Here is a 26491-nt window from a genome sequence, read left to right as displayed (position 1 = left end):
GAGCTTTGAATTGCAGCGGAAATCGGTAGCGTTTGGGTGCCGGGCATCCTGCTGGATCACATTCCCATGACTTTTGCCTTGTTAGGGAGGAGTCTGGGGCAGCTGAGGAGTGTTTTTTATTTAATACTCGAAGTTAAGTGAATTCCTGGAGCCTTTCTCATATTTCCTAGTGGTTCAGCTGATGATGTTAAACTATGCACGTAGGCTCATGGTGTTTGAAATCATTGCTGCAGAAATCTCTCCCGTAAATCCAGCCGGGGCTTTGGGAAAACAACCGGAGCGGATGCAGAATGGTGTGCTACATGGGGTTGAAATGATTAGACTGCACTTACCATATATACCCCTAGTGCAAATCCCAGAGATGGTGTTTCAAACGTACCGTAGATGGGAAAAAATACAGAAAGTGTTCGTTTTCTGGCTTTAGGTAAGTACTCACTGAAGGGAGACTGTGCAGTGAGGTTTTTTTAAAAGATGTAGATGTCCTGACATTTGTTGTAAATAAGTGTGCTGAGAAAACTGCTGACTAAGGTATTTTAGGGAGCCAAGCGAAAGTTAAATTGCACAGTTCTGTGCTTCCCCAGTGTTTTTTTCTGTGAGGTGGAGTGGAATAGAAACCCCGACAGATTTCTCTGCAAACAGGACTTAGTTTTTTTTGGGAGAGTGGTAATGACGGTCTGGGGAGGAGGGGACAGAAGTTTTGGAGCCTGAGGCTCTTAAATATGAACTGTTTATTTTGCTGTTAACTCACTTTTGCCTGTCTGGGGACTGAGATTCTTCTCTATCTGTAAAAGAAGAAAAAGCAGTAGCTGAAGGCAACACTTGTTGCCTGGTTTCATGCACTGGAAGCATCTGCAGGGAGAAAATACTGTGAGGAAAGATTAACTGCTTTCTTGACTACATGTTTGAGTCGAGGAGAACTTAGCACTGCACTCTGTAACTAGTTGTGGTCAAGCATAGAAGTAGTTCGTACAACAGGAGGTGTGGCTGGAGATTATACTTAACTGATGTTGGAGTTGTAAATCACACCTGTGGGAAAACATGCCCGAAGGCAGGTACGAGGTGCTTGCTTCATGCTCAGTGTGATTGTTTTCCTTCTTCCTAATGAGTATATAATAAATGTTATTTTCTATCACTTTAAAAATTATGGGGATTTATGAGCTTAATGGCCCAGCTTGTCGATCTCTGAATAGCAAATTGATGTAAGCTTTTAAATTAGTCTGTGTGTGAATATTAACTCCAGCATGGAATGCACACAACTACACAAATAGAGATGCACTCTTATGGACAGTGTTTTACTTTGTGTTTTGGTAAACAAGGTCCCTCTAGTCCACCACTCCTTTTTTTATGTTTTTGATTGTTATAAATATAAGTTGATGTCTTTTGCTTCAGGAAACCAGGCTACCCACATGTCTGTCTTAAAAGCCTTTGGAGAGGAACCCAAGAGGCTTTTTTAGGTGTCTGCATTATGAATTATATTTTCTGACATGACTGTCATCAGTTGCTATTAAAAAATACCTCTATCCAAATAAACAAGGATTCAGCTGGGACACTCCTTCTCATTAGTGTTAGTATTCCTAAGGCAGGGAGAAGGGGAGTATCCTGCAATGAAGGTGAGAATTGATTTGTGAGAAAATGTTACTAATAGTTGTCTGGCAGTACTTTTCATGTTTAGAGACTTCTACAAAGCTTAGGTCATCTCCAGGAATGTATTAATACTTGTGTGTTGGGTACTAAAGCATGAGGTAATTTTAAATGCAGATATAAAAACTGACTCTGAATCAAAAATAAATTTTTAAAAAAGGAGAATATTATGTTGTTCAGTGAATATGCTAAATATAGTATTTCTGTTAGCTTCCTTACCTTTTAATATTCACTCTGAGATTAGTGGCAAAGGTTTTGAAGTGCGCTTCTATGTCATGTATTCTTTGTGGCATTTCATCCATCCCTTTCCTTGGACACTGCAAACACTAGTAGAGGACCAGGTTTAAATTTGTTTCTAACTACAGACAGCTTAGTATTTTGATGTGTGATCTGTGTGCCAAAGCACTCCAGATTTTTTTTTTTTAATCCAGAGGGCTGCTTAATCCTAAAAAAAAAAAAAAAAAAAAAAGGCTTTTTATATTACAGAAGTGGGACAGCCACCCATAACCGCATTTCTGATGTTTGGTAGCCTATTATAAATCTCTGATTCTGCTCGTGGGGGGAAAGGAGAGGGGGAGGTTTGGGATGTTAAACTACTTGCCAGAGCACTCTGCAGAGCTGCCGTGACCAGAGCTCTTTTGTGGGATGTGTGTGCGTCCCTAATAATAACATGTTTCCTAAACACAGCTAAAAATTGCTTCAGTAGATGCAGTAACAATCCATTAACTTAGTGACCCGCAGAAGTGCTGTAAATAAAAATAGTCTTATTTTCCTGTCTCTTCCAGGCCAGAGCACTGTGTTGAAGGTTGGTTGGCTTTTTTTTTTTTTTTAATTACAGTAACCCAACAAACCTTCCCTACAGTAAAATGTCAGCTAATGTCAATAAACAGTTTACATGAGACTCTACTGCAATTGTCCCCTGGCTCTCTGAAATCTGCCTACGGAGTGTAAGTTATGCAGTCACTATGGTGATGCTGAAGAGGAGTGTGATTCAGAGAGGATAAAGCAGGACTGGGCCAGGAAACTGAATGGGAGTGGGAACAGAAGCACCTTTCAGGAGTGAGCCCACACTACTCCCCACAGCTTGACCAGCAACCTCTGCCTTCTCCCCATCCCTCTTCTAACAGGGGGTTTTACTTCCAGAAAGAAGAAAGGCCCCATGGAGGGATTGTGTTGTATAAACGAGAGAAACACATACACGCAGTGAAGAGAATTTTTTAAATATCTTGTCTAACTTGATGATAGGAAGAAATTAAGTGCAGCAGCACGGAGTAGTCAGTCAAAAGCCGGTTTCCAGCTAAAAACCATTTAAGGATCGCAGTCTTGCAACGGCACTTTATAACGCAAAAAAAAAAAAAAGAAGAAAGTTTTACCAATACACAGTTGCATGTAACTATTTTGTTTTCAGGAGATGCAATTGCATCTTGTGTAACAACTTGCAATTGCGTCTTCACACAAATAATGTGTCTTAGATATCCAGATAGGAAGAGATTAACAACACTGAGTAGTCAATATTGATTTGATTAGCCTTTTTGTTATTTCTTCTAGGAAAAGTGAGTTTTCCTCTGTTAAAGGTGTTCAGTAAAACATAGAGAACTCATTTTTGGTTTTTAGGATTTAGTCATGTTCTCATTCAAGCTAGTAAAAACGTTCCCACTGTCTGTGATAGCAGACTGTGTCCTCTTGTGACCATCCTGTTTGCCAGCAAATGGGGCACAAACATGGGTACACCCTGTCTTGCCTTCTCCGTTACCGGCCTGGAGTCCAAAGATGCACAGAACCACGTGCTACTAGACATGTGTTACTTGGAACTGGAACAGTCTGTCACCTTCTGAGATAGGAAATCCTCCCTGTAAACAGGAAAATGCGGGACATCCGAGATAGAACTCTTGGGTGTCATCTGGAAGAAATGACTGAGAAATTAGAACTGAGGTACCCAACAGAGATGCTTAGACTTGTGTCGAGTAATGGTGTTTGCTATTTTTGCAGTAAGACATAATGATATGCCAGAGATGTGTGGGGTTTGTCACTTCGATTGCATGGAAAAAACCCCGAAACAGGTTATAAGTGTACCTGTGTCCGGCTCTTTCTTATGTGCCAGAATTATCTAGAGTTGGTGCTGTGATGTAAGATGTGGTTGCATCTTCCTGAAACAAAATAGTTACATGCAGCTGTGGATCGGGAAAACTTTTTTTCTTTCATGTTAGAAAGTGCTTGTTGCGAGCCTGGGATCTTTGAATGTTTTGTAGCTGGAGACTGGCTTTTAATTGACTTCTCCGTGCTGTCACATTCACTGACTCATGTTTTTAATGTGTTTGCATATGGGCTAAGTCACAGCAAGTAGTGTAGGAACTTCTGCAAATAACCTTATAGTTCCCCTCAGGAGAGAGAGGTGGCCTGAAGGGTAAGAGGACTGCTATTGTTTTTTGCAGCTCAATGCTTGGCTGTGTGTGCTGATGGAGAAGTTCTTGAGTGACTTCCAAGAGTGGCTTCAGGTCTCCATTCCGGGATCTTTCCCAATGACAAATAAATTAGACTTCTATTTTAGTTTATTTCATTTATGGTATTTTAAATTTATTTTTAGTTTATTCTATTTAGTTTACCTTACTCCATTCTGAAAGTTATGTTCCTGATAGCAAGCTCTGCAAAACTCTTGAGAGGAATGGCAGTGCAGATCCCAGGTGACTGTGCTGCCATGATTTTTAAAAATTTCTCAGCTCCTATAGAAAATACCTTTGGCTTGTCTCCATAAAATCATATGAAAACTTTCAGTAAAATGTTGTCTCTATGCTTTGCTGCCTTGATTGTTATTCCTCACTAAGAAAACACTGAAGGACAAAGTTGATCTGACTCACCCGTGGTGGTGTGGCTGCTGAGTGGGGTGAGGGAGGGTGTGGGAATTGGAGCTTACTCTGAATGGGAAGATTGGTTGAAGCCGATGGTGTTACACACAAGACCAGTCATGCATGATGTTTTGTTGTCTTTTTGAGGCAGCTTTGGAACGACTTCACATCTGAGTGTTAGGGAAGGTCTCCTAGAATGGATCTGGACATGAAAAGGAGTTTACTTACACTGCATAGCAGCTGAGGTTTGGGTGATTATTCATGGCAAAGATGAGAACTGTTCTGAATAGCTATGCTAAATTTTCATATAAACTGGAAGGTCCTCACCATCTAACCTCCTCCTGCTGGGAGCAAGAAGAGCTACTTCTCTGGGGAAGACCCAAATCAGCCCCAGCTGAGCAGGCTTGGATAGTTAGCAGGGATGTGAATCTGCTGCTTTTTTTTTCATTTTTCATTTGAGAGCTTCCCGTAGGTTTTCCCTCCCGTGTGAATCTCATACCTGCTTACAGCCTTTAAAGCATGAGACGTGACTCTGAGGCAGAGGAGTGGGCAATTCTTCAGGCCTCCCTTGTCCAGTTCCTGTGTGTAGCATCCCTCCCGAGCTGGATGCTGGATGCTTTCCCGGCGTGCAGAGACTGGCAGTGCTGTAGCTGTCAGTACTTGTCCTCGTGGTGAGGCGTCCCCCACATCCCAAACTGTGACATCATCCTCACCAGGGACTGTTTCAGTCTCTGCCATACCCTTTTCCTATCAAGGGAAGTTGTCTCCACTCGTGAACATACTGTGGTGTTTGTGTTGATGCCCTTAAAAATGTCAGCTTTCTCAAGCCTGCGTGTGCGTCTACCAACCACCTTGTTTGTAACCTCCCCTTTGACTCGGGGCAGAAACAAGTAATGGCGAGAGGTGTTTGCAAGAGCTGCGCCTGCCTTTGCTCTGGGGACGTGCTCACTGTCAAAAGCTGAAAGCTTTAATTCCTCCAGCTCTCAGGGCCAAGAGTAAGGAATTCCAAATTAAACAGATTAGCTGTGAGCTCCAAAATTCTCCCAGCTGTGCCTATGCCCCAGAGAGCAGGCAATGTAAATATAAGGTCACACTGCACTTTGAAGTTGTATATTTTTGACTGTTACACCAATTCCTTTTTCTAAAATGAGTAATGCAGTGGGAGGCTTAATCCATGTATATATCCCAAATACCAGTGAGAGCCAAGAAATTCCTGTTTCCCGTCAGTTGTGCCTTTTGCTTATGTTTATTTCGGAGTTATATGTTGGAGAAGTTTTTTTGGGTGTGTCTAGGAGAGGCAGAGCAGAGTTAAATAAAAGTGCAGCCATATGTAGTATCAAAATAAAATTTGAGGCAAATCATCATAAATCAAGCAGTATTTTACGTAGAAGGTGTGCTTCAAGTTTTTTTCCGGAGTTAAGTAATAACTGAAACAGTGATACAAAGAATATGGCTGTAAAATACAGAGATAAATCTGCCATATTATACTTGGATATCACAAGGGCTTAGAAACGTTTAGGGTATTTTATATACCATATGTTCTTTATTGCTTAATCCGCAGAGAATTTGTACTTCCCTGCAAGACTACTACACTTTATGGCAAAATGCGTGAAGAATTGTCTACATATGTGTTCAAGAAGCAGTAACAACTCGTATGGTATCGTTATGGGACAGCTTCACCATAGCCTGCACAGTATGCAGAGTTTTGCATTAAGTTTCTATATAGCCTGTATGCAACAGATGACCTTGTTCCTGGAAATATAATTGGCACGTAGTAGTGTATGGAGTCCATAGTTTTTCTGGAAGAGTGGAAATAAAATGTCCAGGCATTGTCCACAGAGTAGCTCATGAGAAGAGCTCAGCTTGTTTTGAAGGATTTATTTAACTGTTTTGTCACACTGAGTGTATATAAATCTGGGGGGTTTTTTTGAGCTTGAAACAATTAGTTAGGCTGATATTTGCCCAATAAAAGTCCACTGTGCAAGTGGCTCTCATAAGATATGTGCTCAGGTGTTAAAAAGACAATTTGTTTAGAGGATGTATGGCTTAACAGTTTTGAAGCCGCGATGGCCTCTGGAGCTAGAGAGGCAAGAAGAAATGTATTCATAAAATTATGCTTTCCTCTGTGTTTGGGAATGTGAGTACTGTCTATTAAACTTTGTGTTTACTTGCTTTATGCTTTGCAGAAGGGAAGTGTTTCCCCCTCATTCCCCATTCGTTGACCCCATGCTCCTCCAATATTTTTAAAGAGGACCTTTGTGTTAAAGTCAGAAGGGACATGCTTGAGGGTTTTAACTGGTGTCAAATTTTAGGGAAGACCCTGGGAGTGAGATGCACAGAGGGTTCAATCATACACTATGCTGGTTCAGATTCTGCTCCTTCCCTATTGTGAAGGAGGTGGTGCAAGGCTGCACTATCAGGGTGGTGGGAATATTGCTGATGACAACTGAGCATCCTCAGCTTGCTGAGGACTGAGGTGTTAAAAGGATTAAAAGTAGCAAAGTCAATACCTTGAATTGCACTGTGGAGTGAGTAGGAAGTTATTATTAGTGTTCAGTGTAGGAAGAGTTTACAGTATTCCCCAGCAAGGCACAAAAGTTGAGTATTTTTGCTGTAGATTTGATCTGGGATTTCTGAAGCAACAAAGGACCCAGTAATAGCTACAGCCTATGAAATCTTTCAATAATAGGGTAGAATTTCTTTTCCTTCCTTCCTTGAGGTATTAAAATGAAGAAATTAAGCTGCAACTACTGTTCATTAAATGCTGAGGGACTGTGTTAATCTAATAAATGGGAAGACCATTTTCAGCAGAAGAGGATGAACTGAGATGAGTCATAACTTTTGGGTTCACTGGCATTAATGCATTTAGGAGCAACTCTTTATTTCAGCCAGCTTTTTTTTATTGGCAGTTTCAATATTATAACAATGGTATTTCCTGTCACATATCTGAAGGAGATACCACACATGCTTGTAATTTAAATGTTATGGGCCACATAACTTATATGGTAATGGAGATCAATGGCATCTTGTATCATTTTCCTCTTAGCCAAAGCATTTGGGTTACATTTATGGGGATCCCGTGGGGGCCCTTTGCTATTTGGAGGCAAAACACATCCATCCTGAAGCCCAGATTTACTACAATTTCAAGGAAGAACATCCCAATTCATAAGGAGGAATCTGGAGAACCGTTTAGGACAAAATAGAACTTGAAAGCATTCCTTTATTGTGTTGTGCAGATGTAAAAGCATCAGAGAACAAGTGATGTAGCATAAGACTTATTTTATATTTTTTTAAATACTAGATTAAGGGTTTATTTCCTTTTATTACCATGACACTATACAAACAGCTTGTAGAAATCCATTTGGACTTTTTTCCTCCATTCCTAGTAGTCAGTTTTGGGGATCAGTAGAGCAACAATAGGGGAACTGCTATCAATTGCAACACTTACTTCTTGCCTGTGTGTTTTTGCTATCATCAGTACCTTTTTCCTTTAAAAAAAACTCACATGTATCTGGAACAGTAACAAAAGGTCAGAGCTTCAGCTTCAGACAGGTACAATTGAGGGTATTGTGACTGCAGAGGAGAGCTCCATCTGGGAAAGTGGTTTTCTTCATTGACACTTATTGACTGAAATTAAATATTTGGCAGGTGGATTTCAAACATCTTTCTGTTTTGTAACAGGAAAAAAATCTGCCAAATAATCTGTAGCATCACATTTTAAAAAGTGAATAGTAACATTGTGAAAAAAAACCCCCAAACATCTCGAAATAATAAAAGACAATGAAAAGCTTCATTTCTAACAAGAAAGGGAAACAGGCTGCAAAATTTGTTCTTTATTGTAAGCCACATTTCTATGTACTTACATTCCCATTTTATGATTTCTCTTTTACTGGTGCATCTCAGCGTTGGGTGATTTGACCCCTGAGTGTGGCTGTGGTCACACCAAAGGTCTGTGCCTTGTCAGGCTGCCGAGCTCACCGTCAGTTCCACTGAGCTTCACCCAGTACTCCAAGATCATCCCTGGAGCCCCTCCGGAGAGAAAGGCTCCCTCTCCCATCCACGGTGTGGTTTTTTTCTCTCACTGGCAGATGCTTATCTCTTGTAAATTCCAGAGGAGTTTTTAGTGGCAGCCTTTGAGGCTGTTTCCTTATGCTCTTTGTCTACCAGGCTGCTCCACGGTCCTGGCTGTTACAAAAAAATCCACTACCCGAGACAGCATCACGTAAGCTGCTGTTAACAAATGACACTTGTTAAAGATGAAACAAGGGCTGAAAACTTTGAAATTTCCCGATTTAGAGACAATCAATATATACTGCTGAAGGAGGCATGGTGGCAACCAGAGGGAGAGGAGGAGAAGGGTGTGGAACGGGAGACAAAAATGATGACCAAGTCCAAGAACAAATAGCTGTGATTTTTCTTTCCATTGTTGCACTTTATTTTGATGATGTGATTGTGTGGGTGAATGATACACTGGTACTTGTGTGTGTCTGAGCTATGGTAGTAATTTGTAACTTGTTTGTTCCTTTTCTCTCTCTCTCCTTCTGTAAGTGGAGAGGAGAGTGCTTATAAAATAACTAGCATAGTGCAAATATTTTTCTGAACAAAAAGGTCAGGAGTTCAAAAACTAATGAAGGACCAGAGTCCTCCTCCACTGCAAGCCCTCAGTTGCTCAGCTGCAGAGAGAGTGGGCTGTGCCATGGTTTATGGTACTTTCTTAACGGCCATAAACTGGCCAAGAAATAATGGAGAAATGGTAAAATAATGACTCGTAGCGTAAGATTTCACTTGGCTGAACTGTGGCATGTCTAGAAATTAACTGTTCTCTAAATGTTACAGATAAAGAATTGCTTTTATGGTTACGTGATTGTGTGCTGTAGCACTGTGCAATTAATAAATGGCCTAACTGTGGCTGTCTGTGCATGAAGGGGAATAGCTTTAAGTCATCGTTAGCTGACCTTAATTAACGGAGTAATGTATGTGCAGGTGGTTTTTGTCTATATGAACTTTGCCTTCTTTGTGCTTTCAGGCAAATGTGAATGTGTTCTGACACAACAAGAATAACTTTTTATCACATGAGCGATGTTCATATGTGCCCTGTGGTGCTTCATTGTACTCGATTCCTCCTCAGGCATTAGCAATTTATTGCTCACTCCCTCATCAGTCAGGAGCAGTGGGGAGGAAAAACTTTGGGGACAGCGTACTCTGCATAAGGATGCAGTGAACACATTTAAAGTTCAGTGCATGATTTAAAACCACGAAGGCAAGATTAATTATTTACTGGTTACAGTCCTGCTCTGAGGACATCCAGCTGAGCCCTTTACCAAAGACACTTTGTTTGATGGAGTGTAGTTTATTAATTGGTTTAAAGACCTGTCCTTTTTCCAGGCCACCAGCCAATTCAGTGCTTAGCAGTTATGTTGTTACTTGGCCTTGACTTCTGTTTCACCAGTGTTTTATCTGCAGTGGATGCTCATAGTCTACCCTTTAACAGGAACATATCGCTCATTCTTAGGGCTAATTTCTTGTTTATAAGTTTATGCCTTTCCACCCTTCTTTCTAACATGTCCAGTCCTTGAGAGCATAAGTCTGGGTTGAAGGAACTGATGTAAAGAGATTCCTGTCCAGGTCCGGAAGGCATCTGGGGTCAGTCTACCCATGCTGTTCCTGACAGGAGGCACCTCAGGTGTCAGCATGGAGTGGGTGATGAGTCCCAGGTCTGTTCTGGTGGCCACAACATGCTCCTGCTGCCTCTCACCTGTGGATGCTCACGGAACTGCTCTGTTTGCTCATGTCCATCGCAGAAGGAGAACGCCTTGATTGCTCAGTGTGTGTGTTATCTTCGTGGGCTGGTTGCCCTTGATAGCAGTAGTATGTGTACCTTTGCCATCAGCACCTAGTTGCTACAGCTTTTCATGAAAAAAATAATCCCCTCTCACCTTCCTGATTTTCTTTTTGGAAACAGTTGCACCATTCTTAGTAAAGTGCTGTTTTGTTTCATGAGGAGAAGGAGGGGAAACCTCACCTGGAGCAGATTTCTAGTATGGAAAATCTCTGTCCATACTGCAAAATACACGTAAGCTGTATAGTATTATGCTGTATAGTATTAAACTGAAAGTATTATGCAAGCAGTCCTACACCACTCTGGGGCTTTCTGCTCTCTGACTGAGAGGCTGCGTTCATCAGATGCTCTGAGCAGCTCACAGAGCTTAGAACTCCCAACATGAGAGAGCAGTGAGGATTCCTGGGCAGCTTATCTGTTTCGACACAGCTATGCCAGATTATACATGTAAAGCACAAAGTACACTGGATTTGTGAACTGCTTGCAAATTTGAGCTTTGTGTGATTTGAATCTTATAAGGGCTAGGTTTGTTTTGTCTTTCAAGAGAATTTATTTCTGCTCGTGTTTGTTGTTTCTTCATAGATGGTGTGCGGGTGATGTGTGTGCAAGTGCCTCAAGCTTCTCCTGCAAGATGTGTTCCACAAATCCAGCAAATTGGGTCACCTTTGATGATGAGCCGCTCTTCCAGTCACCTCAGAAATCAGTTGATACTCAGAGTAGCTGTAAAGCAAATGGCCTTAAACTCAATCTGTCTAGTCTGCATGAGTCTTCAAGTAGGTCATCTTCGACAGGCAGCACTCCACTCTCATCTCCTGTAGTTGATTTCTACCTAAGTCCTGGACCTCCCAGCAACTCTCCACTTACTACACCTACCAGAGAGTACCCAGGAAACCCGTGTATCCCAAAGTCTGGGATTCACATGCTTTATCCCATCCCTGAATGGCCTTCAAACATTAACCTTCTTCCATCACCCGGGATTTGCTCATCCCTAGCCTCACAGAAACCGAGTAGCCTTCCTTTGAACACCTCACCTAATGACCATCCAGTTAAGACTTCAGTCTCCAAATCAGCAGACAAAGGAAGCCCTAACTCACCAGGAAGCTGTGAGGAGTTAGCTCCAGGGCGCTTCCCATACATCCAGAGCGACTGTGCTTTTTCCAGTCCTTTCTGGAAGGAAGGGTGCTCGCTCAGCATGTCACCAGCTAATGTTAGCATGCACAAGAAGGACAGAGTACTCGACAGGAGCATCTATCATCCTAAAGACAAAGAAACTTGTCACGATCAGAAAAGCCTTAACCAGGGCTCCTTCAGTTACATCTGTGAGAGGCTTGAACACCTGCAGGTTGATAGCTGTGACACCGCGGAAAACCCACCCGTCTCGAGCGCTCACGCATGGCACAAGCTCTCCCCCACTATCCCACACAGCCTCTTCAGGAGCCGGAAAGCAGATGGGTGGCCATTCATGCTGAGGATTCCTGAAAAGAAGAACATGATGTCGTCTCGGCAATGGGGCCCTATTTACCTGAGTGTCCTACCCGGAGGTGTGTTGCAGATGTATTACGAAAAGGGCCTGGAGAAACCTTTCAAGGAATTCCAGCTGCAGCCACAATGTAAGCTGTCCGAACCCAAATTAGAGAGCTACAATGTCTCGGGAAAAATCCATACCGTGAAGATCGAGTGTGTGTCATACACAGAGAAAAGGAGGTATCATCCCAAAGTAGAAGTGATCCATGAGCCAGAGGCTGAGCAGATGTTAAAACTGGGCACCACAGATTATAATGACTTCACTGATTTCCTCGTAACAGTTGAGGAAGAGCTTATGAAACTTCCTACTCTTTCTAGACAAAAGAGGAATTATGAAGAGCAAGAAATGACTCTGGAAATAGTGGATAACTTCTGGGGGAAAGTCACTAAGGCAGAAGGAAAACTCGTAGAAAGTGCCGTCATCACGCACATTTACTGCCTCTGTTTTGTGAATGGAGGTGCCGACTGTTTCCTAACCCTGAATGACCTGGAGCTCCAGAAGAGGGACGAGCGTTACTTCGACAAGGAGGAGGAGAAGAAGTGGATCGATATTCTCGATTGCCATTTCCATAACTGTGTCAAAGCGCAGGAATTCGAGCAGTCACGGATTATTAAGTTTACACCTCCGGATGCCTGTAGGCTGGAACTGATGCGTTTCAGGACACGGTATAATGGGCAAGACCTTCCCTTTTCCGTGAAGGCTGCGGTAGTGGTTCAGGGGGCGTACATTGAACTTCAGGCTTTTATAAATATGTCTTCAACTGCTCCCATCCCAACGTGTTTACCCTCTGTGAAATACTGTGAAAACGTTATGATACGCTTTCCTGTTCCCACACAGTGGATCAAAGCACTTTGGACCATGAACCTCCAAAGGCAGAAGTCCCTAAAAGCAAAAATGAATAGGAGAGCATGCCTTGGCGCTTTGCACGAGGTTGAATCCGATCCTGTAATACAAGTCTCAGTTGGAACAGCAAAATACGAGAGTGCCTACAGGGCTGTGGTGTGGAAGATTGACAGGCTTCCAGATAAAAATTCAAGTAAATAATTTGCACTATAAAGTTATGGGATTGGGTGTGTGTCTTCAGTGGTTTTGTGCTTGTGTACCTCCATTAGCTGCCTGTTTTGGGTTTTTATCTGTGTGCTGCTGTTGGTAGAAGCTGGAGTGATCTTTTAGGAAAAAGAGAATATAGCCTTATTTTTTTTAAAGGATATTTTCCTAATTTATTTGATGGAGACAGATGTATTATTGTCAATCATTTTAAGTGAGCAGCATCATGGAAGTGGATCTCATCATTCTGAGTAAACATCAAGTCTGCAGTAAGACAGAGGAAAGGGTTTGTTCTTTCTGTATATCAGCTGGGCAATGGGTGGGATGGGAAGAAAAAGTCTTTTGGTAAAATGATTCGCCCACCTGATATCACACAGTTAATAGGAAAGGTGGTATTGTCACTGTTGGGTGTGGCTTTCCAGCATTGTTTAAGAAATGGTAAGTATGATACATAATTAGAAAATTCTGTACAGGGTCAAATTTCCCATAGGAAGGTGACTGTGCTTTTGCAAAGGTTGATATCAGGTACCTCTTTCATTAGTTTGTGCATTGAGACTGTACATTCTTGGCAATAGCTGCACTGATGAAAAATGCCTCCCACTTTATTCTCATTTCTTTCTGGTAGTGGTACCTCACTGAAAACTTGCAGCAATAAAACCAGCTGTGTTTATAGTTGCATACATGGAAGTAGTTAATTTACCAGAAAAAATATGACTTTTCGGAGAAGAAAAATATAAATATTTGGTTTTAAAATTCCAATTTTCAATCATGTTACCAGTACTTTTTAAAAGGCATAATACTTTTCTAAAGGCATAAAAATTCTTGAGGAATACAATATCCTGCTTTAAGTTCTGTAGAGTGAAGGCATTTGATCCTTTGCTTGAATATGCATTATACGTACTTTGGGCTTTGGGAATTTGTGTAAGACAAGGGCACCTGTTAAAGCATTTTGCCTAAAATATCTGTATAATCTGTACTTTTAAAAAGGGGGTAAGTGTGTGTTACTAACAAATGGATTGTCCTAGTCTTGTATTATCCTAACTGCCTCTTTAAAATGTCCAGAAAAGATTTCATCTTCTTAAGTCCTGCTTTCAGATATGTTAGTAATAAGCTCCCAGGTTCTGACAGCTAAATGCATGTGCAGGTGAGAGTTAACATTCAAAAGTATTAAAAAAAAATTCCCAAGGATTTTTTTTCCCCCTCATTTTTAACTAATTTTAAGTTATAGTTAATCTGACCTGTTGTTTAGGTACTTATGACTTTGTTTTGTTATTTTACAATTGGATATTTGAGTTAAGATTGATATTTCAGTGACAAAAGTAACAGATTGACTGAGGCAGGAGCAAATGAAAAGAGAATATTATCCTGAACCTACGTGTGAACTAAATTGCCTGTGGATTAGAACAGCATTTGTAATCATCCTGCATCAAGAGATGAGAGGTGGTATGTTTACTAACAATGCTGCATGGAAATGCTTGTCCCCTTTGCGTGTCTACTGGGACTTGCTCAGGTGCTGAGGTCTCTCAAGGCTTGAGTGATTGTGCCTTTCACTTCCCCATGATACACTCAGTGGGAGGAACAGCACAAACCCCGCTGCGGTCACAATCAGAAATTATGTCGTGTTAATGCCACCTCTGTTTTTCCCTTTCTTTTGCTTTGGAGGAAGCTGTGGTTGGCTTGGACCTGTGGCTAATGCCATATATAGTTCCCCCTGAACTGGCTGAGCCCTCCCTTTTACATGCTGGGTTTCTGCTGCTCTGCTCGGAGAGGATGCTGGTGGCTGCCAAGGCAGTGGGAGAGAGGAGGGGATGCAGCATCAGCAGACGTGCCAACACAAGGCAGGGAGCCAAGCCAGAACTAATGGTGGGGGGAGAGAAATGACAGAGAGAAGGGAAGATAAGGGGAGGCAGTAAAGGAGGGGTTGGGGAGAGTAGAAAATGGACAGGGAGGGCAGAGGATTTGATGAAGAGGTGTTGGAGAATTAGTAGGCAGAAAAAGATTCTTCAGGTCTTCCAGATCTGTAGATGTGGGTATCCTGTGCTCCAGGTTTCAAGGGTTTGCACCTTGAAATGCTGCTATGAGCCATGTATTTTTTCAAGGCTTACTGGACTAACTGTTTGGGAAGCTTTTAGTATTCTTTGCTGTTTAATGTAGGTTTGGTTCTGCAAAACCAAGTCATCAATTTAGGAAATTTTAAAGATTTTAAGTCTTCCAAAGTTTTTAATTCCCTACAGTTCTTTCACCTTAAGATTTGGTGTGCACAATTAACTTTAAATTTATGTTATTTGAAAGTAAAAACTGGGGTTTTTTGTGGCATTCTACAGCTTTACATTATTTTCTACCAGTAGCTTAAACTTTTGACATTTGAATAATTCCTCTGGCTGAGACCTGCAGAATCATTTGTATCCTTGAAATGCTCATGTGTTTGAAAAAACATTTTAGTAGTAATGCTGCCTGGTCAAATTTTAAACCTCTTTATCAAGTGCTCCGTACACAGTTAAGAGTTTAAAAATAGAGTTGTCCCAGGGCGTGCCAAAAATCTGGAAACAGTCAGACTAATAGAAATATGTAAACTTTCATAATATGTTTATCGCAGTGGGAAAAATATGCCGAGGCTTTTGCTGTCAAAAAACCTTTGCCCAAGGCTTCTTAAAAAGAAAAAAAGAAGAAGAGGGAAGGTTGCCTGTAGTTATATTGTGGCTTCGATAATAGACATTGAAATATGTTATTATCCACTGGATTCTACTAAAGGACTTCCTTGGAAAAGTGGTCAAGTGAAGTTGATATGAGCTGTGAGAAACTCTAGATTTTTAAAAGCTGCCTATGCTTATTCAGATATACATAGGTAGAGTTTGTAGAGCTTGGAGTCAGAATGTTAGCATTATTTAAAAAAAAAAAGTAAAAAAGAAAGTAAAAAAGCCACAGACTTTGAAGGGCTGATCCAATGAAATTTCTGCAAATTGATTCTATATTTCTGAAGTCAGGGCACTTGTAAGGAAATGCAAAACATATTACGATTTTAGCACAGTGCTGGGGCCAGTCTTTGCAGTGGAGAAATTGTGTGCACCTGTCTCGCCCAGGGACTGGGGAGAGACTTTGAAATGCTCTGTTTTAATTGCTTGCTGTGTAAATTTGAGTCCCGTGGTGTTTCCTGCTAGGACACCTCCTTCCTTGGGCCGTTGTGTAAAGCAACAGCTCTTCAGCTGATTATTTCTTCTTTTATTCTGCATCCTGGAGCCACGCTGGGGAAGCAGTGATTAAACAACACAGCAAATTGGAGCCAGGGGAGCTTGTGGCTGCTGGCAGCCCTTTACTGCCTTTAGCATCTGAGCATGGACTCTGGAGTGTGGGAGGTGATGCGGTTCCTGGCAACTGCTGCTGCTTTCCTTATTTTCTAAATTGCCTAGGTGGAAACTCCAAGCCATGACTTTGTCAGGTGGGCTCCATCCCTGCCCAGCCACCTCCTTCTGGCACTGGCACCATTGCAAGCTGCTCCTTGGTGATGGTACCATTCCCACTCCCCTACTTCCTGTGGATTTCTCCCAGCAGGTTGGGTAAATGCAGCCATTTAGACATAGCTGCAGGAGTTATTAACTTCTAACAATCCTACTATAAATCTGTGTCTTAGTAATTGTTGGTGTTTTCGTGTTCAAAATAAGACTTTTATAATTGGACCAATTTTGGCAAAAATAGAATTACCACTTAACTGAAATAACCAGTACATTTTTTTGGCTTAAATTGCGTGGCTTCAGGAACCTTTCTCAGATCAGGGTTGCTTGAATGTTACTTACAGAGATGAATAAGGTCTAAACACTGTGAATAGATGCAAAGTTAGATTATTAATTGCTTTTGAAATGCCATATGAGTGTTAAATGATATTTTGAATCTAGTTTCATAGTTTTACTGATCTTTTGTTTGTTTGTTTTGGCTTTCTTGTTGGTATTCTTCAGAGAAAGAGCAAGAATTTGGAATGTTTTTTTTAGGATACAAGAACCAGACTTGAAGAATCAAGACAGACTAAAGTCTCTCAATTCACAGAAGTCTTAACAAGTTGCACAGGCACTTAAACTGTAGGATTTCTGTCTCCTAAATCAGCTAGTAAAAGCTCAATTATCTCCCCAAATTATCTGGTTGCCTTTCAGGAGTGATTCAGTTTCATTGTGCCAGGTGCTCATTTCTCCAGGATGCCTGTTGGGCCACATTTTGGATAACTGGGCTTGCATCTGGATATGTTGTCTCATGGTATGCAGATTACACTGTGCCTACTCCAACCCACTCGTCTTTCCACAGAACTACCTTCTCTCTCCTTCTGGCCATTAGAGCATTGCAGTTTGTTTTGCAAAAGGATCCTGTACATGCAGCCTCTCTTTGTTATTCTAACTCCAGTGTAATGCAAGGCCTGGGAAGCAGTGGTTTCATGGAGGAGAAATGATAAGGACTGGCCAATTTTAGGTGGAAACTAAGGCAATGTTTGGTCAACCAATGTTGGTCACTTTGTCGTCTGACAGCTTATGGGAAGAAGTTGCTCTACGCTCCTAGCACAGTTCAACATTGCTAGGAGTTCAGGACTTCTCCACAAGTGAAGTGGTGAGTACCTCCTTCTGACATTGACATTGGTACAAGGGATAGATGGGCTGGGAGGAGCCCTGTATTTTAGGAGCATGCAAAAATGTCCAATGGAGGCTGCTCCAGAGGACCCGAGGCAGTAGCCTTACCGAGATCCCAAAACTATTGTCTCTACCTTTGCAGGTTACCACCTAAGGAAAAGGAAGCATCCCAGAACTCACTACATCCCAACATCAAGACCACCTCATGGGTGTGGGTCAGCTGGAACATAAACCCAGAGATTTCTTTAAGGGCTGTATGGTACTGAATCACAACAAACATCAGCAGACCAAGAGGAATGGTCTAGGCTGTGGACTGTGGACCATTTATGCCTGGACTCAAGTGGACACCTATCATCCAACATTTGCCATCAGCTCTGCCTAGGGAAATTCCAAGCAGTGATTATTTCTGGATTCCATTTCTGGGAAGACAAAATACTTATCCAGACAACTCCCATTGCTATTTGCTTCTTCAAAGACCTTCCCCCCCTCCAGCTGGAATTTGATCTCCAAAAGCCCTTAGATCTGTGCTGGTTTCCTTCTACCACAAATGGACTCCAAACAACAGATCCTTGATTAACCATAGACCCAGAGGCAGAGAGTGCTGCTTCCCTAGCCAAGACATGACATGCCATTTTGGTGCTGCAACCCCTGTTATCTTCCTCAGGATGCTTCAGTTGTGTCTGACGTGCAGTCTGTGCAGGAAACAGCACAAAGACCAGGACAACAAAGTGTGTTGCCAAGCTGCATCCTGACACCACCACAGGAGAATGGACCAGGCCCAGGGAGCCAAAAGGAGTACAGCTCAGGTGGGTTGTGGTGCTGTGACAGCACACGTGGGATGACATCTCGTGGTTTGGCTCTGAAACTGGGGTGCTCCTTATGGCCTCCTTCACTGCTGATGCTGCTGTCACCACAGCTGTTGCTGGGATGATGGAGGATTCAAGGATGGAGAGGCACACCTCGACAGGGGCTGATTCCACCACGTCCAGGATGTCTGGAAGAGGGACTGTGGACCAAGAGAGTGTTAGTGCAGGAGAAATGGGCTTGGACACAGCAAGAGATGAGCAGCAGCAGATCACGGACAAGGCTCACATCCCAGATACAGAGATCTGCCCATCCCTGGGTACATGAGTGATGAAACGCCACCTCCTCACACTTGTTCAGTGCTGCAGCTTCATTCTGAAGGCGTTGGCAGGTGTCTCTAACCCTTATTTCTGACTTTGTTCCCTCCTCTATTTCTGAAATAAAATCCCTAATGTTACAGTTTTACTGGTCTCTGTGTTTTGTGTTATTGTCCTGAGACTTCAGCCACATGCTGCATGCCCCTGGCATGGCACTCTTTGCTTTAGTGCCCTGAAGGACCCTGTCCTGTGGTGTGCTCAGAGGTGTGAGCAGTGTCTCACACATGCTGAGAGCCCTAATTTAGCTCAAATTGCTGTCAGTCCCTCTTACTCCACCCCCACACCAGCCTTGCTGTCTAGCTGTGTGTGACTGAGCCCAGTTCATGCACAAGTGCACTAAACAGCAGGCTCTTGTATGAAAGGGAAGCGATAGTGCTGCTCCTTTTGGTCATGGGCCATGGTTTGGGTGATGGTTGTCATTTTTTAAGTGCAGGTGGGTTGTAAAGCATTGTGCCTTGACTGATGAGGTGGATGGGTTGCAAGGTCTGCAAGGAGGGGTGAAGTTCTTCCATCTGATCTCTCCAGCCTATCCTGCTTGCTTTGGTTTCCCTCCCTCTGTGCTGGCATTGGCCATTGCTGGGTGCCTACTCGCTCACCTTAAAGGTGCTATTATATTGGACATATTTAGGGGAGCTTTGTTCCCAAAACTTAGGACCTACACATTTTTTGTTGCAGTGATCCCTACTAGTCCCTTTTATGGATCTGCCCTTGCATTTATGTGTGAGTTGCATGACATCTTCCCTCGATTTCTGTCACCATTTCCTTATGAGCATGTAATAGATCTGTGCTTTGATAGAAAGAAGCATCTGCTCCCACATGGGGAGTGGTTGCTGGCTCTCCATTGTGATACATGTTTCTTCAGAGGCGCCTGGGAGACTTCATGGCCAGAGTTTGATACTCTTCCATGGTGCAGGATCCTAGCTGGTGTGCATATAGCACTATTTTCTGAAATCCATGTAAAGAATCAGCATTTAGGATAAGGATGGAATGCGATGTGCTGCTGGGAGCATGTCTGCAGGGGATGCTTGTAAATCAGCCACATATGGAGTCCAGCTGGTGAAGGACTGCCCTTGTCCAGTGACAAGTCTCTTCTCTGAAGTGGTGGCTGTAAATGCTGCTGTGTTCCTGTGTGTGTGTGTGTCTTTGGGGTATCGAACACTTGCAGTCAGCAAACAGCTTTGTAAGCTACTGTTGATTTTTGCTGTTATTAAACGTGTTAAAAAGAAGGGTGGAGAAAAAGAGTAAAGAGTCAGAGGCCTCCCCCTCTGAAATTTAGAGGCTGATAATGCAAAGGACACTGCCTATTCCTTCCTCCCTTTCCCTCACCTTTTATTCCAGGCAGTTGAGTTTTAATTGTGCAAAACAGCAAAGAAGAGGGAGGGGAATTATTAATTATGCTAATTATGTAATTAGTAAAAAAATATGAATTGTTTTAGTATGATTAAGAATAAAGAGCATGAATTTCATGCTCTTCAAGCCTTGATTTTTGGGGGTCTTTTGATTTATGCCAGACTTGAAATGAAATGTGGTGGATGGTTTATTGAATTAGACTTTGCTCCAGTGCAGTCAGAGATATGTGTGACAGAACTCTGCCCATCAAACTGCTCAAATGTAAATTATTTCCTAAACTCTTGGGCAGGCTGTGAGGCAGATTCCAGGAAAACCTGCAGCACAGAGCAGAGGATGATCCAAGACTCCTAGGAGCAATGGAGATGTAGCTTTTTTTTATTTATTTTCGCCTTACAAAATGCCTGTGAGCCTGTGGATGTGGAATATTACCATGACTTTTCCCATGGGATGGATAAAGCTCAGTGTGTGTTAACTCCATCTTCAGTATTTCCTTCATTCTGATATGAAATTGATTCCTGTCACCAGAGGAAGCCAGTACATAAAGAATGGAACGTTTTTGCCTGAACTTTGAGATGCCATTCATTGTAATGGATGAAAACCAAATATGCACTGCCAGGCTTGCCTTTGACAAAATACAGCCAATCCTTTCTCTGCTTTTTTTTTTCTGCCTGCAGCCAAAGCATAGTTAGTTGTCTGTGCTGATGATTAAAATCCTGGAGAGAAGGAGAAACACAGAATTACGACATTTTGCCCTAAAGAATTTGGAGAGGATTCTTTTTGTTATGTTATATTGTACTGCTTTCATGCACGCAGTGAGCCTACTGACTTCAGTTGCTTTGGAAAGCAGGCTTTCACTTTGGTGTTCCTCTGTGCCAAAAGTGCTTTCCCATATCACTGCCACATGTAAGAAATGCTAAAGCAACTGATTCCTAGGATCTAAGCTTGGATTACCCTGCTCCAGAATATCCTGCACATGGCCTTCATGACTCTGCTTTATAACATGGCAGTTATTTTAGCAATACTTTTTTTTTCTGAAGACGTGGGGTTATGTTCTGTTCCTGTAACAAACCAAGCTAGAAAGGGAGTCCAGGTAGCCCTTAGCCTGGCAGCTGGGATATATCTTGTTTGAGCAGCACTCTGAGCTGTGCCTTTATCTTTCTGCTGTAGACATACTGTAATAAATGATGTTACACAAGATAGCTGTAGTACTTGAAATAAACACTCCAGTAAAATTCCTACAGCAGAGATCTCTGGAGAGGGGGCTTGTTGCACACAGGGCAGCATCTCTGCCTTAGCTACGCTGGTTCCTTTCAGTTTTTATTTTTCTATGAGCATAAGAAATGCATTGTTAAGAGAAAACTTAGATTCTTCCAAACAGTATGAATACAGCAATGAAGCCCTAAGTTTGTAACATTCTTCTCTCAATTAGAAGCTGGAAGGATCTGATAAATCTTGCGTAAATTAATTTGTAAAACTGCGATGATTGTGAAAAGTGTGTTGAAGCAGACAAAAAATGAGTAAAGGGGCACCTTATGTCCAAGTAGCAAAATGTTATAGATAGAATAATCTTGTATCATAACAACTGCTCTGTATTTATAAAAAATAGAGCTGTGCTCTCTTGCTAGGAGATGAACCTTATCTTGTAAACAAAGAAAAGATAATTCACTGATGATGTGGTGGTTTTCTTTTTGTTTTCAAGATTCAGATCATCCACACAGCCTGTCTTATAAGTTGGAACTTGGATCAGACCAGGAAATACCATCTGACTGGTATCCATTTGCTACTGTCCAGTTTGTTGTTCATGATACCTGTGCCTCAGGAACAGAAGTCAAGTCCTTGGGCATAGAGAGTGATCTGCAGCCCCAGAAACACGTGGTTCAGAAAGCTTTTTACAATTGCCAGGTACTTTCAGGGCTATGCTTTCCGTATTTTCCTCCTCTTCTTCTTCCCTACTCCCCCATACAGTGTTTGAAAAGCAAATGTACTCTGTATTCTAAACATATCTTGCATGTACTTTTGATAATGATTTTGAGCAAAAGAATCATTAAATAATAATTCCTTGTCTGATCAAAGATGGTGCTGAAAAACAGAACCGTGAATGCAGCCTTGTTTTTCTTCAGCTGAGCTATTTTTGGGAGTAGTGGTTTTGAAATCTGTTGGGTCTGGAAATGTTTTGGTTCTTGTCAAAGCTTTTTTTCATGTCATTGCTGCAGTTCACATTTTCGGTGTCCAATTATTTGCTAATTCTACCTGGTTCTTTTTGTTTTCTAACTACAGGTTGAAATTGAAAAGAAGTGGATTAGGCTTGATGGAGAAGACCCAGATAAGGCTGGCAACTGCCTAATGCAGTGAAAGAGAAGAGGCATCATCATAGGATATTAGTAGGAATCAATTTACATAGGAAATTCTATTGTTAGAAGAAGCGCAGTGACCTAGTTTAGGATAAACATGGTCATTGAATTTTTTTTAATGCTTATGGGTTTGATTCTGCAAATCAGTACTCATTTGACTGGCCTGCATTCAAGTGAGCTTCCTGTCATGGGAATACCGGTATGAGTAAGCTCTCCTTATAAAGAGCTGCAAGATGTGAGCACTTAATTGACTGATTGTAATATATTCTTTTCCTGTTGTGTATCTATGACTTGGGAATGATCTCATACTCCATGTTGAAACCTAATGGCACTACTTAAAGAATTCATGTCACTTGGACATGTAATATTTGGTAATAAAAGCTTCCAGACTGCTTATATGCAGACCAGCATCTGTGTGAGGTCCAACAGGACCAATTATATTTCTTAGTGCTGTTTGAAAACTCAAGTCCCTCATGTTTCTGCTCCCCTTGATGTATGTGAACAGAAGAAGTCAAAACACTATTCTTAACAAGAGCCTTAATTAATGACTTGGAAAGTGGGTGATTTCATTGGTAAAATGGGAGAAGTTCCTCTGCAATAATACTCTTCATTTTCCTGTGGCTGTGACTGTCTCCTCCCCAGCACTTTATAGGTTCACTCAAAGTAATCTCGAGGGGAAAAAAAACATATGGCACACGTGATTGTAATTTCTGTGCCAGCATTAGACAATTCTTTTTCACTACTGTAGCAAGTGAGGTAAGGGGTGGATCCTCAGCAAGTATAAATCAGTCCAGGCCCATTTCATTTGATGAGGCTTTGAGAATATACACCAGAGGAGATTTTCCCCCACAAGCTGAGGAAAAGGCTGATGGCTGCTGTTTGCTCTGGGTCTCCTTTAGGATGCAAATTCCAGATGTTGGTTTGGAAATTGCAGAAGTTGTGGCTTTGAGTAACTTTTAAGACAGTCTTTTCATACATGGGAATGGAGATGTTTTCATGCTACTGGCTTTAAAGGCATTTTCCATGGGGAAATAGTGCAGAAATGGGCTGTCCCAAGACACATGAAGCTGTGATGCTTCATCAGGCAGCCTGAGCCACTAATCATGTCAGTGTGTTAAATATGTTTTCAATAAACAATTGTCTTTTAGGGAAAGGCTCTAATACTTCCCCTCAGCCATTATCCCCTTGATCATTTTCTGCAGGCTGTAATTCCAGGTCTGAAAAAAATCTTATAAATTGAAAAAATGCTCCTGATACTTTTTTTTTGGCTGCAGTTTTCCTAAAACTGTCCTTACTTCAAACTGAAATTAGTGGAGAACAAAAATATAGTAACGCACTGCCTCACTTTATATTTTGTACAGCTTGTAACTGTTTATATGAACACTGTGTAAAAATACAGATAAATGTTATTCCCCAAAAGTAGAAATATGTGGGATATGCACTGAGAAAATTACCAGTCTGAGGAAACAGAAGGCCATAATATGAACCTAGTTCATCACAATAAACTTTTCCCCCCATTTGGAAGCTGAGAATGAAATGGGTAATAGATTCTACAGTAAGTCCTGAGGGCAGGTTTTTTATGGGTATTGCATTGCCAAAGCTCCAAATAGACTATTATGGTATTTGGGCTTCTCTATATATCCCTTTTTATTAGCAGATTATATTGTTATAAATCTAAGCAAGCATTGGAGTATAGTAGTGATCCAAATGTGTCTCAGCTCTTCCATCCTCCATCCGTGTTTTGAATTGAGAAACCATTAGCGCCTTCAAATCATGTTTGTTGTGTTTTATTAATATTTAATTTTGGTTTATATACTGCTCGGCTGAACTAAGGGGCAAAGTGTTTGTACTTGGCACCATGACAAGTTCTGCAGTTTGCTGAAGTCCATGGTTATACTAGAGCTACAATATCTATTAACCTCTTTGCTCCATCAGGTAGAGGAAGCAAAATATGTGTTGCAAATACCTGCACAAACCCTTGTCTGAGGCTGATTTGTTTTGACTTGCATTAATACATCTAATTTAGTAAACCTATTAACAGTGGTTACTCTCCAAAGCCTGTCTTGCACACCTGGCCCCTGTTTTTCTGTTTCTTAAGAAGGAGGAACTCTTTCACCTTAGTGCTTCCATTCACAGCGCTCATCTCCTAGGCATTTAGTACCCGGTGGTGTTACAGAAGCAGTGGCTGCTTTTCTTCTCTCAGGTGTCTGCTTTGTTTCAGGATGTGTTTAAGAAGGTTGTCTAGTGTTGGCCCTTCAAGATATGAGCTACTGTTTTGAGTGAGTGGCCTAAATGATGAACAACCACCTTACAAGTCATCATTCCTCCTAGTGAATCTGTATTGTATCTGGTATGGTGCAAATGGTCATTCAGGCTTACTGAACTCATTAACATTAAAAGGTCAAACTACAGCTTTGTATAAGTTGCAAACTCTTGGATTTCCATCTGAGGTTTGCAAGTCTTGCTATTAACTTTAATAGGAATTGGATCAGGATCACGGGGAATTAATTCCATAGAAATATTGCCACACTGAAAGTAAGTTACTCATGGCTTTCTGTTTAAACCTGACAATTAGTGTAGCCTAAGGTTGAATAATTGCCCTGTTCAGTCTCAAACTGATGTTTATATGCCTTGGTGTCAGAATATTTAAAAATAGGCTGTAGTTCAATGAAGGAAAGTTTGGGTTGTCTGACTTTTTTTTCCCCCTCAAATTCTAACTTCCTATTCTATTGCAACATGCCTAAGCAGAAACACCCTGGCTTCCCCTTTTTTCTGCACTGTCTGGTGACCTTGAGTATAACCTACTGAGCAAATATTCTCAATGTTTACGACTCATTTGCTAACATTTTCCATGAACACGACAACAGCCGATAGTGAGTAAACATATCAGCTTTGATTCTTTAAAAATCTGGGCTGCAAGTAGTCTAATTGTAATTTTTTTTTTTGGGGGGGGGAGGGGGAATGGAGAGGAAGAACAGTTGCAATAAGCTGTTGTGATGCTCAGTGTCCAGCTAGCAGAAGGATTGGATCTTTAAATAACCCATGAGGTACACTGGCATCATGTGAGGAACCAGGTTTCACATGTATCTGATCTCTGCTTCCCGCAGCGAGTGCCTGCAGTCACTGCAGTGCTTCCAACTGTTTGGGTCACTTAAGATGCTGACACTTTGCTAACGTTTACTACAAGGCAGTGTTTAGATACTATCTGTGTTTCCTTCAGAGAGGACCAGCAGGGTTTGGGATATTTTGTATTTAAAACATAAATCAATGAGAACAGCTATTTTTATAGTGTGTTTGCCTTACTTACGAAGCGCCGTATTAGCTGAAACCGACAGACCTTATCTTCGCGTTCATCTCTCTCCAACTAATTGTATTACTGTAGGTAAATGGTACTTGTTGTAATTTTGGATTCAAACACCCATTGAAGTTAATGGAAGTCTTTTAACCGACAAAATGGGATCTGCATCAAAACCTCTAAGGGGAGGAAAAAAAAAAAAAGAAGAAAGAAATCGTGGTAATGGGCTGTAGAAGATTTTTGATGTTAGTAAGCAACCTGCAGTGTGTGCTTATTCCAACCAGAAAAGAGCACAAAAGATAGGAAAAGAGGTGTTGCTGGGTGTCAAAGCTGAAGCTTTACAGTGATTGGAAACAATGGTCCAGTTGGCCCTGTGTAGCAGCTCCTGAGAAATGAGGATGATGATGCATTCCATTGAACTTGGTGCCAAGCCACTGTCATCCTTATGCTCCTTGTTTTTTTTTCCCAGATTCTGTATTAATTGTCCAAAAGTACTTTACATCTGAAAACATATTTTCACATATTACTTTTGGTTGTGTTTATTTTACTTGACAGGCTTCTTAGCTGCAGTGTTGGTGTCCATACTTCTATTTTGCATTTATTTGTCTTTTTGTTAACTAAACACACTAATTGCTGCAGTTAGTAGTTCTTAGCAATAATTCTGATAACTCTGAAGCAGTGTTGTTACTGTTAATGGAAACTATAATTTTATTTGGGTCTCTTTGTCAGTATAAGTACAAACAGATCATGCTGATAATCTTGTAATAACATTTTGTAGATTGCATATTGATTAAAAAAATAAAGTTGTATTT

General features: G+C 41.5%; 1 protein-coding gene across 2 annotated transcripts; it reads left to right on the top strand.

Moving 5' to 3' along the window:
* The first annotated feature begins 410 nt into the window (after positions 1 to 410).
* On the top strand, positions 411 to 26491 carry STON1 (stonin 1). 2 transcript variants are annotated; one of them, XM_008934787.3, is made up of 4 exons: positions 411 to 424; positions 10906 to 12884; positions 21733 to 21935; positions 22311 to 26491. In XM_008934787.3, exons 2-4 carry the CDS (start codon positions 10955 to 10957, stop codon positions 22383 to 22385), a joined length of 2208 nt encoding a protein of 735 aa, XP_008933035.2. In that variant the 5' UTR covers positions 411 to 424; positions 10906 to 10954; the 3' UTR covers positions 22386 to 26491. The 2 variants fall into 2 exon arrangements, with proteins under 2 accessions (XP_008933035.2, XP_017940757.1); XM_018085268.1 differs by lacking the exons at positions 21733 to 21935; positions 22311 to 26491 and adding an exon at positions 17186 to 17994.

The sequence above is a fragment of the Manacus vitellinus genome, unplaced genomic scaffold (genome assembly GCF_001715985.3).
Source record: "Manacus vitellinus isolate BGI_N305 unplaced genomic scaffold, ASM171598v3 scaffold_8_pilon, whole genome shotgun sequence".
Lineage (NCBI taxonomy): Eukaryota > Metazoa > Chordata > Aves > Passeriformes > Pipridae > Manacus > Manacus vitellinus.
Note: the sequence above shows the minus strand (reverse complement) of the source record. Positions and strands in the feature narration are given on the sequence as shown.

What these genes read in the sequence shown, in the direction of transcription:
- STON1 (XM_008934787.3), top strand. Translation starts at nt 10,955, where the DNA reads ATGTGTTCCACAAATCCAGCAAATTGGGTCACCTTTGATGATGAGCCG. An exon ending in GCTTCCAGATAAAAATTCAA is followed by an intron (nt 12,885 to 21,732) that starts GTAAATAATTTG and finishes TTTGTTTTCAAG; the next exon opens with ATTCAGATCATCCACACAGC. An exon ending in AAGCTTTTTACAATTGCCAG is followed by an intron (nt 21,936 to 22,310) that starts GTACTTTCAGGG and finishes TTCTAACTACAG; the next exon opens with GTTGAAATTGAAAAGAAGTG.